Source organism: Triticum urartu, chromosome 7, assembly GCF_003073215.2.
Source record: "Triticum urartu cultivar G1812 chromosome 7, Tu2.1, whole genome shotgun sequence".
Taxonomy (NCBI): Eukaryota; Viridiplantae; Streptophyta; class Magnoliopsida; order Poales; family Poaceae; genus Triticum; species Triticum urartu.
Window position 1 is genome coordinate 482,673,605 of NC_053028.1, and position 15,354 is coordinate 482,688,958.

The 15,354-nt window shown below is 42.7% G+C and overlaps 1 protein-coding gene across 15 annotated transcripts; it reads right to left on the minus strand.

Moving 5' to 3' along the window:
* Nucleotides 1-429: 429 nt before the first annotated feature.
* LOC125520073 lies at nt 430-13,009 on the minus strand. Of its 15 annotated transcripts, none has more exons than XR_007288416.1 (7): nt 11,443-13,009; nt 10,638-10,693; nt 10,489-10,548; nt 10,315-10,413; nt 3,632-4,469; nt 2,773-2,949; nt 430-730 (listed from the first exon to the last, which is right to left on the minus strand). XR_007288416.1 is itself a non-coding variant. In XM_048684870.1 (5 exons), exons 1-5 carry the CDS (start codon nt 11,609-11,611, stop codon nt 2,839-2,841), a joined length of 495 nt encoding a protein of 164 aa, XP_048540827.1. In that variant the 5' UTR covers nt 11,612-13,009; the 3' UTR covers nt 430-2,838. The 15 variants fall into 14 exon arrangements, 1 of the variants encoding a protein (XP_048540827.1); XR_007288411.1 differs by having other exon boundaries at nt 430-779; XR_007288417.1 differs by having other exon boundaries at nt 2,762-2,949.
* Nucleotides 13,010-15,354: the final 2,345 nt, after the last annotated feature.

Sequence of the window (15,354 nt, forward strand, 5' to 3'; positions counted from 1 at the left end):
TTCAATATATATAATACGCACTCTTGCGTATTCGAGAGAAATTTCAACTTTGACTACGCACACCCTCTTTTAAAGAATATATAGCGTTCAGAACATGGCATGATTCAAACGTGAGCCCAACTTTGACTGTTTCATTTTACATGTTAGATCAAAAATCATAATTTCCAATATTATTTAGAACCTTATGGTACCATTCTCTCCTGATTTTTTGTAAAGACGACTTCTGATATGGTCCTAATCACATGTAGAAGCTTTACTGTTTGCCTCAAGTTTTAGTTAAGTTTAAACAACCCACCACTTTATTAAACTTAAACCACCCATCACTTACAGAGGTCTTACAGTTTAGCACTCATGGATCCTGATTCATCATGAGCACTCAGAACACAGTTATGCATATATCACCTATGTGAGAAAGTGTCAAGTCTCAAGTGTGCAGTCAAAAAACTAGCCAATCTAGTAAGCTCGTGAGAAACCTTATTTGCTTCTCTATTACAATGTTGAAACCCAGAAATATTAAAATCACAAGCAATAAAATAACAATAATAAAAAATGCCGCCGCCACTCGTACCAACCATCCTCTATTATTCATGGCATCAATGACCTCCAAATTATATCAAAATTGATGAAAGTCGATTACATCCCGTCCGTTGCGTCAAGGATAGACCGAATCTAAGCAGCAGAGCTTCCGTCGTGAGAACGGCCGCACACCAGTTGATTCTCCAAAGGCCTCCTGCAATGAATTTTTCTTTATCGCCCCTCAGGACCGCTCCAACCGTACCCTTAAGAAAATCATGATAAAAAAGAACATCAACATTAACCTTCACAAAGGCCATTGGGGAACGAATCCAACCACCCCTCCCCCCTAGCTTTATGGCACCGAAACAACAATTGTTTCATAGTATCTTCTAGGCAAGAGGAACAAGATGGACAAAAGGGCGAAACTTTCATGTGTCAATTGGCAAGTATAACACTACACGGTAGAGTGTCATCCAACGTCAGGCAGATAAAAAAATTAACCTTTGCCAGACAAGATAATTTCTAAATAGTACGCCAAATGGGATTAACTCAGTTTCTCTTTACTGATGGAAACGATTGTACTTCCTCCGTCCGGAATTAGTTAACGCTCAAACTTAGTTAACGCTCAAACGGGTGTATTTAGCACTGAAATACATCTAGATACATTCTTTTGAGTGTCATCTAATTTCGGACAGAGGTAGCAGATATAAATCACCTAATGGTTGCTATACACCACCTGTTGTATGCTAGACAGCATATTGGTACCCAGTAAATATCCTAATAGCAAACCAACATTTGCCAACTGGTTAGGAGCACAAATTGCAGTATATCTACCATGAATCTGTTACTCTATTTGTACTTTTTAGTGAAAATTGATATCATTGTGATATGTTAACCGCTTAACCTTTGCTCAATTGATTTTTGTAAAGCCTGGCTTTGACAGATAACTGGTGGATTAATTTTACTCTCTAAGCTATTCATTACAAAGCTATTACTGTATGCCTTATATATTCATACTGCATGTACACATGAGAAATATTTCTTCTCAGATTTTTCTTTTGTCCTCTGTTACATGTGCCGCTTCCTAGTTCTTTTTTTTTTTGCTATTTGCTTATGTGGGATTTTCGATTGGCCACATAGTTTCTACCTTCTGGCCTCTGCTAAACCAGAGATCTATTTCGTTCCAGGACTTCAGAATCTGATTTCTTATTCAGTTAGTACTACACAAGTTGACTAAAGTATATGATGTTTACAAAACAATTTGACCACACAGAGCAGCTGATTCCATATTTTTCAGGGTATTCTTTAGGCATTTTAGGAAGGCATGGATCAAATACCTAATTCTCATATAATCCTTAGCAACATTCAACCATAATGGTGTGCAGGCTTACAAATCTTGAACTGATACATGCAAATAGGCTGTAGAGTTTACACATTTTTTGGAGGGGCACATTCACAACATAAGTTGAAGTATGCTAGGAGTACTAATTGGAACATTGTGACAACTAGGAAGAGGAGAAAGAAACTCAGGATTCTCTATGTTCAAGCATGTGGAACATTATTATTGTTTATCTAAAGACATGAGGGAGCATTCTATACCAGTAACACCAATCAAAACCGCACAGGTGAATTGGCACTTGACATTTTCTAACATCTCACAAAATGACTTAAGGCGACAACGATTGTACCAACCATATTCTGTCCTTTTCCCATGGCAGAAAGTGTTGTCCAACTCAGCCTAAACATCAGAACCAATGCAGAGCAACAAGTGACGGGTGCATCATGAACGCTAATGTTAAACATCAAGTTTATAATTGTGCCTTTGATATCACCATAACACTGTTGTCTAAGTACTGCTTTACCTAGGCCCTGATCAACTAGGCTCCCTGCGGATGGGCTTGGAAGGGCCTGTCCTCCAAGTTGGCGGTGGTGCATTTTGGTTGTAAGACAGTTGGTTTCGTTATGCAATTGGGGAAGTCATCCCTTTCATTGAAAAACTATTGTTTAAGTAGAAACTCCAGTACACCAAACCATTACTGTGCCATTTTTGATTCATCGAACTTATGATTGTTATCAATTCAATATAAAATACCATTTACCCTGTCATATAAATGACCTCCTGATTAAAGCTCCAAGAAAAGATTTATCCAACAAGACAAAAATAAATATGAACACATTCAAGCCAAATATATAAAATTTATATGCAGATGTATTAGTGAAGCACGGCCTGCCGCCGCGCACAAACCTGCTAGTTACCTTCAAGCCTTGTTTGGCTAATCCCCCCACCAAGTGAATTGGAGGGGAATTTTGACTGGCAAGGATTTAATCCCCCCAATCCCCTTCATCTCTAGACCCCATCAAACCGAACAGATAATCTGGTGGGTTTGTATACTTTGCCCATCGCACATTAGCATCAAGAATCTCACGTGTTATCTGCCAAAAAATGGAAGCACAGGTATAATAAGCTTCATGCAAAAGATATGACAGAAACTAATGGTCATGGGCTCACAGGAGAGAGGAGGCACCAAGATTACAGAGAAATGCTAATTGTAGAATTAGCAGGTGTACATGTCTGCACTTTCCAAGACTTGGCACACAATTGTAGAATCAGCAGGTGTACATGCAACAAAGATAACAGGTTCGTTTGGGCTAAAAACTCTGCCAGACCATGTATGTATAAATGGAACGAGTTGCTTATAATTAGTTTGACAGCGTCTTATTTAATTACTTGCACATGAATAATTAAGGCAATATTAGACAAAGGAGCTATGTATAAATGACGACAACATAGGGGGGGGGGGGGGGAGAAGATGCCCATAGTCAATAACCAAGTAAACTATTCCAGAATAAATAAAGATGTCTAAAAGAACTCTGCAGGAGCATGTGCATCAACAATCTTACAGAAAATATGATCCTCTAACCAAGGACGGATTGGGGGGCGGGGGGACCCAACCCTTTAACATGAAAGCCCACCTTGCATGGGCTCATGATCGGTTAATCCAAAGCCTGAACCTAACTAGATTTTACTAATATAAAATATGAATTATATGTCATAAAATTTTTACCATGGAAAACTTCGTACGAATACAAATAGTATACATTATGTAGCACATACCTCATATTTTGTTAGTCAAAGAAATGGTCAAACTTGCACCAAACAAGGGGGGCAAATAAACCCGGAGGGAGGAAGTATATTAGTACTCCCTCCGTCCGGGAAAAGTTGTCTCCATGGCATTTTTGCAGAAAACCCCTCCCCAAACTCCCGACACAACCCGCACTCCTCGTCTTCTCCAATCGACACACCCCGCCGCTCCGACACGGGCGCATCGACGCCGGAGCTCCCCTGCTCAGCTTCGCCGTGCTGCTCCCCTGCTCTCCCGCACGTCCTCCTCCGCCGCCGGGGATGCCTACGCCACCGCTCCCTCCTGCCTCGCGCAGCTCCCCTGGCCACCTTGCCTGCCTCCCAAATCTCCCCTCTTTCACCCCCAAAGTTGTTTCTTCTTCCTCCCGCTGCGTCTCCTGCTTGCGCGCTGCGGCGACACCTCCTCCTCGTTGCCCCCGACGCCGGAGGAGGCACGGGGAAAGCAGCAGTGTCTCGCGCTGCGCTTGCGCCACCTCGGGTGTGCGTGGGCCTACGCGCCGGTCGCCGCCTCAGCCGTGCGCCAGTCCGCAAAGGAGGAGGAAGGGGATTCCGTTCGCCGCCAAGGCGTACTGGGTATGCTCCTCGAGTCCCCGCTCTTCAGGCCCCTCCTCACCTCCCTCATCAAGAAGCAGAACAACATGACGCACGTCCTCTCCTCCCTTGTCAGCTTTCATTTTGTTTGAAATTATTTTGGCCAGCAACTCCGTGGTTTGCTTCTGTTGATTCTGGTCTTGTTATGTTGGGGGCGAGCAGATGCTGTAGCGCACGGGGATCCCCGACCGGCCCATGTTCTTCCCGGAGTACCCTCTCTCTGTACAAGCAAAAGCAGCTATGAGAAACTTTTCATTCAGTCAAGTTCTACTGATTTTTGGTCTTCTTGAATTTTGTATAGTTGAGATAGATGTTCTACTTCTTTCATTCAGTCAGGCTCTACTGAAACATTTTGCAGAAACAATGTACTGCTGAAACTGAAAAAAGGAACAGAAACATAAATGTTCTGCTGAAACTGAAAAAAGGAACAGAACCACACCTGAATAATTTGTACTCCTCCTTAATTCTTCAATAGATTTAAAAATGTTCAGACTTTGAATGTTCACTGAAATAGTAAATCTTGTCTTTCCTAAAAACTGAATTTGTATATTAAGTCTTTGCTAAAGAGAAATAGTAAATCTTATCATAACAAATGCTCATTCAGAAGTGTTCAGAAATCTTCAGTTTTTTATCCTGAAATGTTCAATTTTTTGCTCTCTAAATTGTGTGCCTTTATTGCTCATTCAGTGCTCAGTACAGTATTCAGTTTGAGTAAAATTCAGTTCGTGTGGTGAGTTGAAGAGCATTGCTCCCTGCCTTGCTATGCCTAGTTATGTTAACTACAGTATCATTGTCTACTTTGGGGTCTTTTTGTGGTGAAAGTATGGGTCTTTTTGTATGGTGGCAAGATGACTAGATGGATTCAAATAAATCTAGCTAATTCAAATAATTCCAAGTTAATAAAAATAAATCCAAATATTTTATTTATGTGTCAAGTTTGACATCAACTTGACTGAACATCAACTTGACAGATCAAAACCTGACAGAAATTGACAGGTTTTGGAACAAAATGACAGGATCTGAACATCAACTTGACTGAATAATATAGTGTCAATTCTGATTGTTAATAGCAGAATAATACAGTTAATAGCAGAGTAATGGAGTGAGAAATCTTACTATAAATTCAGTTAATGTAGTTACTGAAACTTCAACTGTAAACTTCCAGTACACAAAATTCAGTTATCTTTTTAGTAGGGAAATTTCTGTAACAAATTTCAGAAGCTTGTATTTTCACACAGATTGTGCTCTAGCTGATACATCTGCGTGTTCTAGCATTCCCCTGCCAATGCATACCGATATGAAATTTCCTTTTTGTTTAATTTGTTGAGCTATTGCTACTGCTTAATCAAACAATGCATACCAATCTGCTGCTGCTTATGTTTGGGACTTTGGGGTGCTGCATCGATGTGCATCAAACATGATTAAGTTTTTTTGCTGTGATAATCCAAAATGTTTCAGACTGCTAGATTGAGTGTCTAGTGAATCCAAATGCTTCAGACTGATAAACATGCTTCTTTGCTTGAAATCAAAATGCTTCTTTGTATGGTAAGTGACTAGATGGATTCAAATAAATCTAGCTAATTCAAATAATTCAAGCAAGGAATACCCAGAATGCAGTGTACTCTGCTGGAGCTTCTTTAGCCTATCTTGAGCTTGAGCTTGGGAGCTATCTTGAACTTGCGCTTTAGCCTATCTTGAGCTTGAGCTTGGGAGCTATCTTGAACTTGCGAGTATATTTGTACGTTTGCTCACAATGGTGTATTGAAAATTGCAAGTTATATAGTGTTAGTGTTTTGTAAATTCAGACTAGATTTGAGCAAGATAAACTTTACTGTTATGATTGATAAAGAAAACTTTAGTGTTATTTAGATTCAGAGCAAGTAAAGGAAAATTTAATAAAAGTTAGTCTTGAGGAATCTGGTGGAATCATATTACTTGTTTCCAAAATAAATTGATTGATTGTGCACTGAAAATTGATTGATTGTTTTAGCAAATTTAGATATGTTTATTTGTTGTTAGAAGAATCTTTGACTAGTTACAAGACATATTCCTGATCTGTTATTTTTTTAACTTTGCAAATAATCTATTTCATTCAAACTACAGCTGTGCAACAATGAAGCACATAATCTACTGCAGTTTGATCTACTGCAAATTACCGAATCAATTGACAGCTACTCCTGGTTATCAATTTGATCTTCATTTGCATAAACCTGGTTGGTGCTCGCACTATTTCCTGAAAATAGACCATTATTTACTGAAGATAAACCTGGTTGACCTTCATTTGCATAAACCTGGTTTGTGCTCGCACTATTTACTGAAATAAACCATATTTACTGAAGATAAACCTGGTTGATCTTCATTTTCATAAACCTGGTTGAGTATTACAGAGCAATTGACAGCAATTTGATCTGATTAGAATTCAGATAGCAAAAGTTAACTGAACTTCTTTATTTGTAACATTTATTCAGAGGACATGATCAATTGTGTTTCAAATTACAGAGCAAGCAAGGTCCGGCACTGGAGATGAAAAAGCAAGGAGCCTTGTACTTCTTTCTTCTCACCGACAGCAGCACGAGCAGGGGACCTCCGGCGACAGCACACGAGCAGGTGACCTTCGGGCGGCAACACGAGCAGGGGACCAGTAGCAACTTGCAGAGGAGCAGGGGAAAGAGCTCGAGCTTGAGGTCCAGGCGCGGCCGGAACTCGCGGTCGAGGCGCTCGACACCCAGGCGCGCGCAGGTCCTGGCCGGCGGCGGCGCAGATCCTGGTGGAGGGAGGGGATATCGGCTGCGCAGGTCTGGCGGCGGCGGCCCAGGTCCTGGGTGGCGGAGGAGCACGTCCTGCGCAGCGGCGGAGCAAGCAATTGGGTGGCCCAGGTCCTGGGCGGCGGAGGACCACATACTTGGCGGCGGCGGAGCAAGCAATTGGGCGGCGCAGGACCTGGGCGTCGGAGGAGCACGTCCTGGGCGGCGGCGGAGCAAGCAATTGGGCGGCGCAGGTCCTGGGAGGCGGAGGAGCAAGCCCTGGGCGGCGCCGGCGTAGGTCCCCGACGGCGACTTGCCCTGGCGACGCGCGCGGGCGACGGACAGAGGAAGAAGGAAGGAAACAGCGACCTGTTTGTAATAGATTTTAAGCTAAGAGGGCGTTTTTGCAAAATTCACAGTACACTAAGCTGTGGACAACTTTTTCCGGACGGAGGGAGTACTTCCTTTTTACGCTACGGCTAGCCCAGTTGTCTAGGAAGCGGTAGGCCGGTAGCCCATCTCAGAAGATAAGACAAGTTTACTTAGTCTTTCCTTTTTATCGCTACAACTAAAATGCAGTCACGATAAAAAAAACAGTGTTTCAACATTCGTGCGCTCATCCGCTCCAGCCCGTCGCCAAGCCTAGGGCAATCGAATTGTTCAAGCTCTCACCATGCCTTTTCTTTTCCATCTATTTTATTCACAACAGAGGATGATATGAGGTCCGGGGAACGGAGGAAGAATTGTGCTGCTGTGGCTTGAGATTTGGTGAAGGAAGTGCTTGGATCAATTGCTCCTGATGTGCCAGACTCAAAAGGACTTGGGATTTAAATCTTCTGTGGCCAGCTACTTGACAGTGCTAAAGTATTATAGTTTGTAGATTATCTAGTTTCTTCTCTCTCTTTTTATGATAAATCTAGTTTCTTCTCTTTGTGAATTGCTTTTCTTATTTATCAATATATAAGTCAAGTGTCATAGCCATTTGTGATGTATATTTAGTTGACTTGCGTATTTTGAGTTATAATTCCGCGTTCAACGTTGTTTCTCTTTTATTCCAAACTTCATCTAGGCTTTAATTTTCTTTCCATGGATGGTGAGCCTTCACCAGTTTGACCCCCTATGTCGGAATCCTGGCTCCATCCCTGGCTCTAACTCTAATTATTATTTCTATTTTCCAACATCTCCACCTGTATATATATATATATATATATATATATATATATATATATATATATATATTCCCTCCATCCCAAAATAAGTGTCGTGGTTTTAGTTCATTTTAGTTCAAATTTGAACCAAAACCATGACACTTATTTTTGGACGGAGGGAATATAACTTAATGAAAGAATACCCGTCCAATATAATACATAAGAATATGGTTCATGTGATTCAGAACCGCTAAATTCTTCGTCTATATCATGTGCTTAAAGTTAGACAAGCCATAACACTGAAACTGCCAAACTGGGAAGTGGAATAAAAATATATAAGTAGTGTGTGTGCTGAAACTGAAATATAGTAACTCCTATAGTCCTATTCACATAAGCATCATCCCTAGCCTACCCCACCTTGCGTGGGACAAAAGGCTTTCCTGTTGTTGTAAGCATCATCGGAAGTTTGCTACCTGCTACAATTGCAGTATACCTAAATGGCCTCATCAAGCTACCTGTAGAACTGGTAGTGTATCCTACTACTCCCTTCCGATTTGTTAGTCTCATCTCAAACTTTTTTATTTTCTGATTTGTCAGGCTTATTGCTTTGGAAATGGTCAAACATTAGCTAAGGCTATATTAATTAATTTCAAATTTTGCTTCTCAATGTGGAAATGGAATCAACCAATACATGAAGGGGAGAAAGTGGTTATGCATGTAGTATTAAGATTTTTTTTACCGGGCTTACCCCCTTCCCATTACAAGAAGGAAATACAACTGTTCCAGAAACATTCAGGAGGAGAGGAAAGAGAAGTAGCGAGTCCAACGCACTGCCAGGAAACCCACCACACTCGCTCGCCATCGAAACGAGTACTATGGTGCGAAAACCTGACAGCACCAGGCCCGTACATGCACATGTGCAAGCGGAGCCGCTGCACAGGGCCCCCAATTTTGTATAAGTACTGCATATATCAGTACTCATCAGGCGATTATAGCCTAAGGAAATCAGGGGATTAAAGACTGAAACATTAAACTGCAAAGAGGAAAAAAAAAGGCTGCCAACATCTCATATAGTAGATGCTAATGTTGATGGTAATGTTGACAACATTTATGTTGAGAATAAATGCGATAGACTTGTAGCTCAATGTTCTGAGAATTTTCTTTTGGTATGATTTAGTTCTTTGAGAAATTCGTACTATTAATAAAAAATATTTTTAATGGCCTAATTGATATTCTTATACATGGGTCCTAAATTGTGACTTCGCTCCGGGCCCCGAATTGCTGGGGTACGGCCCTGGACAGCACCAAAAGTATCTAGCCCTATCACATGCCCAGCAAATAGCAGAAATGTAGTATTAAGATGGTGTCAACTAGTGGTCAATTAGGTTCTCCTTGGTTGCTGGGCTTTCGTAGATGGGGCTAATAAACTGGAAGGCAGTATTTTGTTGCCACGATCTGGCTAGTGGTGTCCCGATGCTATGGAGGTGTGTTGAGTGAAGCACCTCTATGCACATGTCCAAGAAGGTCCTACCGGCCACAGCATGCATGAGGTGCCATGCTCTGCCCACCCAGGAAGGAGGTACTGCCCACGGGTTTCTAAAAATTGAGGCAGGACCTACCGATAGCCCTTAACGATACTATTTTATTCAGTGAGGTGTGTAGTGTGAAACAGACAATGTTTTGCGATGGTACTCAGTAAGTTAATTTTAGTGTGCTGGGGCAAATGCCACAGAAGTATAGTATGATGAAACCAGTTTTGCCTTGTTCACAGCAGGTGTTTTATCCCCAGCTTGACAAATGATACTATTACCTGATGAGAAGTGCATGAGCCGGTCGCCTCATTTGAGGTGTGTTGAGTGAAGCACCTCTATGCACATGTCCAAGAAGGTCCTACCGGCCACAGCATGCATGAGGTGCCATGCTCTGCCCACCCAGGAAGGAGGTACTGCCCACGGGTTTCTAAAAATTGAGGCAGGACCTACCGATAGCCCTTAACGATACTATTTTATTCAGTGAGGTGTGTAGTGTGAAACAGACAATGTTTTGCGATGGTACTCAGTAAGTTAATTTTAGTGTGCTGGGGCAAATGCCACAGAAGTATAGTATGATGAAACCAGTTTTGCCTTGTTCACAGCAGGTGTTTTATCCCCAGCTTGACAAATGATACTATTACCTGATGAGAAGTGCATGAGCCGGTCGCCTCATTTGAATCAATGGTCTGCCGCTTCTGTTGGTAAGCATTAGGATAGCTGTTCGCTTTCTGCGGGGACAGCTGCAAAATAAACCTATAGTTAATCCTGTTTATGCAAAAAGAGGGCAAAATGGAAATAACAGCAACAGGTTGTACCAGTCGCTGCCGTTTCTGTTGGGAAATATTACTGTGCTTGTTCGAGTTTTGAAGGGGCAGCTGCACCACAACCTTATGGTTAATCATATTGTGCAAGAGAGGGAAAAATGGATATAGTATCAACAGGACAAAAGTGTCACAGCATATACCTGAAGCGAAAAATGTCCATGAAAATGGGCATTTTGCAAGCCAACCTGAGCTAGATCTAATGCGCAGTAGAGGTGAAAACCATTAGATTCAGGATGAGCAACTAATCACTGATCTAGATATAAAGCATGGTGTCATAACCAAAGTATGAACCACAACTCAGGGCAAAATTAGTAGATGGCTGACAACAGATTGATCATAGGGCATCCTTGGTTTGCAGCCGAAAATTGTCTTGCCAATGTTTTGGCAAGCCAACATTTGGGAATGTCCAAACTTCCCAGAGATTGGCAACTATCATCGAGATTGGCAAAACAAGGTAGACAACTACTCCCTCCGTCCCATAATATAAGAACGTTTTTGACACTACACTAGTGTCAAAAACGCTCTTATATTATGGGACGGAGGGAGTAATTGATAGCAAATACTTTGTCTTTGCCCACATGTTGGCAAGCTAAATTTTGGCATCAAACCAAGCATGTTCATACTGATTTAAGTAAGATATCATTTTAGACCATCACATTTTAAGCAATTTGAAGAATGTCAGCACAAAGAAAGTCTATCATTATTTAAGCCTTAAGTATTACTGTCGGAAGATGCCCTTAAGTGAAGGAAAACAGCCTAATCCATACAGATTACCATTGCATCCAGTGATCTAGCATGGGCTAAACGAAATGAGAACCATACAGAACTGAAACTAAATGTACCCAAACCACATCTGTTGACACACAAATAGTCCTAAAAATGACACAATAAGATTCTTAAGTTTCATATCATAAAATAAAATAAATAAAAAATATTCATAGTTACCTGATTCATTATTCAGATATTTGTTCAGCGCACAAGGAATGTAGGTGGGATTACGATTACGATCTGATGATCTCTTGGCATTAAATGGCACTGGCTCTCCCACTCTCTTGGTCCTCATGTCAACAGTGAGAATCCATGCATCATGATCCCGATGATTTTTCTTGGACATGAGACAAACAATGCCATCACCACACGCGGTTGGGTAACATGTTTTCAGGGTTTTCAATGGCAATTTTGCAGCACCATGGCAGCCGGAATCTGGATGAGGCAAGGACACATTTCCAAGTTCATCTAGATGAACCACACTGTCCTTGCACCAATAGTCCCAAAAGACCTCCCTAGACCATGTAATGAGCCTCCAACCAACAAACTCCTGTACTTCCTTCTCCTCAGTTGGATCAACCGCATCAAAATCAAATAATAGATCCTTGGTTGAGGCATCGGGAATGCTGGTTTTGATAGCATATAGATCTTCCAACTAGACACACCTGATTATCAAACCATCGGGGCAGGTGACATCGCGAATGGGGCGTGCCGGCAATCTGTTGTAGTTTACTCGGTTATTGGGCAGAAGCTTGGGCAGTGGAACAAACCACGTTTTCACAAGTTCAGATAGCACATCGCAAAACAAAATACCCTTCCAGAGATCAACAAAGCCCAGCACCCCGCCTTGTAAAGCAATCACCTTGCTGGGGGAAACTGTTGCCCCTTTCTTGGTCAGCCAAGGAGGAAGATCCGGGAACAAGAGCTCCGTGGTCCAGGCACGCTGCTTGGATCTGAAGATATGGAGTTTGTACTGCAATATATCCCTTGTGAAAGCTGCCAAGACGAAGTCTGTGCCGCCGCCGTCAGGCAAGACGCCGATAAGGCATGGTTTGGTTGTCTCTCTATGTAGGTACCTGCTGATGTCGGGAAGCGCGTCAAGCGATGGCGGACGCCCGTTCCGCCCGGCCCTGTAGATGAAGTGCTCTGGCAACCAGGAAGTGGACAGGTGGAAGCTGAGGAGAGCAAGGTTCTCCGCCGAGCAAACGATCTTGGGCTCGGTGATGAAGGGGCTGGTCGGGAGGTCGAGGCAGCGGACGTAGAAGCGCGAGAGGCACGGGAGATCGGAGATAACGAAAGTCACGCGGATGGTTCCTGTCGCCTCCGAGAAGGCTTCCGCGGTGGTGTCGTTGTCGTCCACGTCCACGAAGCCATACCCACATGAGTCCAGGAGGACGCAGTCGGGACGGCTGGGGACGGAGGAGAGGGCCGGTGAACGGGTTCCCGCACGGCCGGACACGCCCGGAGGAGTGGGCCGGACGGCCGAAGAAGGAGCGGCGGCTGGATCCGGACAGCGTGTCTGGCACGGTGGTAGGGGGTGGGACTTGGGGATTATGGTTGCCGGAGGAGTGGGCCGGCTAAGCTCGGAAGGAGAGCGGCGACTGGATATGGACATCGCGGCCGACATGATCGAGGGTTAGGGTTCTTCCCGGAGGAGATCAACCGGAACGTTGTTGGCCTCTTGGATCGATTCAGAGAACAGGTTGGGCACCTCCGCCGGACCCTGCGAACCGTCAAACTTGCTTCGCGCCTCATAATTTCGAGTTTGTAAAGTACTCCCTCCGTCCCAAAATTCTTGTCTTAAATTTGTCTAAATACGGATGTATCAAGTCACGTTTTACTATTAGGTACATCCGTATCTAGACAAATCTAAGATAAGAATTTTGGGACGGAGGGAGTATAAGGCTCTGTTTGGTTTCAAATAAGTCACCAACTTATAAGTCGAAAAGTAAAAAAAGTAATTTATTTTGCCAAACAGATTTAACTTATATGTTAGCCCAACTTATAAGTCATAAGTTGCCTCACCTCAACTTAAAACTTATAAGTCATTTCCTTTTGCGTAAGTCCCATCACCTTTACATAAAAAAACAAAATGAAAATGTGTGGTCAGGTGACAACCAAATAGGCGTGACTTATAAGTCACTGGTTTTAAGTCACCTGACTCATAGGCCTGTTTGATTCCAAATAAGTCACCAACTTATAAGTCCAAAAGTGCAAAAAGTGACTTATTTTACCAAACAGATCCAACTTATAAGTCACCCCAACTTCTAAGTCATAAGTTGCTCCACCCCAACTTTAAACTTATAAGTCATCCCTTTTGTGTGGGTCCCACCACCTTTACATAAAAAACAAAGTGGAAAGGTGTGGTCAGGTGACTTATAAGTCAGATGATAACGAAACAGGCATGACTTATAAGTCACTGGTTTTAAGTCACCGCGTTGTATGTCACTTGATAAAACGGGTGTTGATGTGAAGGCCGGGGATTCTTGGGACTCGTATTTTTTCTAACATGGCACGATGTCATCTTGAGAAATTCAGGATAAATATGAGCACCCTGATTTGAACTTTGGTGGGTTGGAAATATCACTGTTCCACCACAGGTTGGTTTTATGTATTTCTCTTTCTTAGTTATGTTTCTTTGTGCAAAGGCTAGCGTTTTGTTGTCTTTTCAGTTTTGTCAGAGAATAAGATGTCTACATGGCTTGTACTATGATTTTTGTGATTTATAAATGAAACACGTATTACCAATTTGCCATGCAAAAAGAAGAAGTTCTCCTCCGAAAAACTTGGAGCCCTCAAAAGAGGCAACTAGGGCTTGAGGGTGGATCCTATGACGACGCACATCAATCTTCTTCGATGGGGCGACGACGAGACTGGTCGGAGGATGGTGACGTCCACTGATAAAGGCAAGGAATAAGGGCCTTTGTCGCCGAGGGCAGCTAGGGCAAAGTTAGTGGAGGCCCTGGGAAAACTCGAGATCTCAAAAGAGGAGGTCACGCCACTGGTTCTTGATGATCATGAGGAGGAAGTGCGGAGAAGTGGATGCTGGCTGGAAAAGTCCTTCACCGAAATATCTTCCACATCCAAACCATCTCCAGCGCACTTCATCTGGCATGGGGTAACCCTAAAGGGTTGCTCTTCAGATCGATTGGGGAAAATATGTTTGTAGATGAGTTTGCTTCGCTGAGGGTAGTGTGTGGGAAGGAGCTCATTGGCATGTGAGTATAGAGCAAGAGTCACAATTGATACGGATAAACCCTTGAGGACATGGATCTTGATTGAATCAAAGAGGCGACAGTGCATGGACCCGTACGACTTACAATATGAAAATGTCCCTCATTTTTGTTTCTCATGTGGGCGCACGATTAGGCCATTAAGATCTTTATTGCCCAATGTCGGGTGTTAGAGATGAACATGGCGACCTGCCATATGGGAAGGGATCACAGGCTCCTGAGGAGTGGAGCAAGACGACCTCAAGTGAGAGTTCGGCGAGAGAGCACTATGGCACACAAAATAATAAAGTTGAAACTCGCAATTCCACTTCAGCGGCTAACGGAGGAACTGAGGTAAAAGGTTAAAGCAAGAGCTAATCAAAACAAAAGAAAGGGAGGACTTTGATGTCTACTACACAACTTGTTCTTGTAGACCGCCTCCAAGTGCAGAGTTTTGTAGGACAGTAGCTATTTTCCCTCAAGTGGATGATCTAAGATTTATCAAAACTGTGGGAGGCATAGGATGAAGATGGTCTCTCTCAAACAACCCTACACCCAAATAACAGAAAGTCTCTTGTGTCCCCAACACACTAAATACAATGGTAATTTGTATAGGTGCACTAGTTCAGCGAAGAGATGGTGATAAAAGTGTAGTAATTATAGTAGATATTGATTTTTGTAATAGAAACAATAAAAAGCGACAAGGTAGCAAGTAACACAAGTGAGCACAAACGGTTTTGCAATGCTTGAAAATGAGGCCTAAGGTCCATACTTTCGCTAGTGCAAAATGCTAATATAATTGGATCATATAACCATCATGTCGTGGGTTTAACATGGCAGATGCCCTAGTGAAAGGACTTAGGTGTGGAGCCATCAC

Excerpts from the sequence above, each read along its gene's own strand:
- LOC125520073 (XM_048684870.1), bottom strand. The coding sequence starts at position 11,611 with ATGTCCAAGAAAAATCATCGGGATCATGATGCATGGATTCTCACTGTT. Across the intron at positions 10,549-10,637 it reads ATGGACATTTTTCGCTTCAG|CTGCCCCTTCAAAACTCGAA; the intron begins GTATATGCTGTG and ends GTTGTGGTGCAG. Across the intron at positions 2,950-10,314 it reads GCTCATGCACTTCTCATCAG|ATAACACGTGAGATTCTTGA; the intron begins GTAATAGTATCA and ends ATTTTTTGGCAG.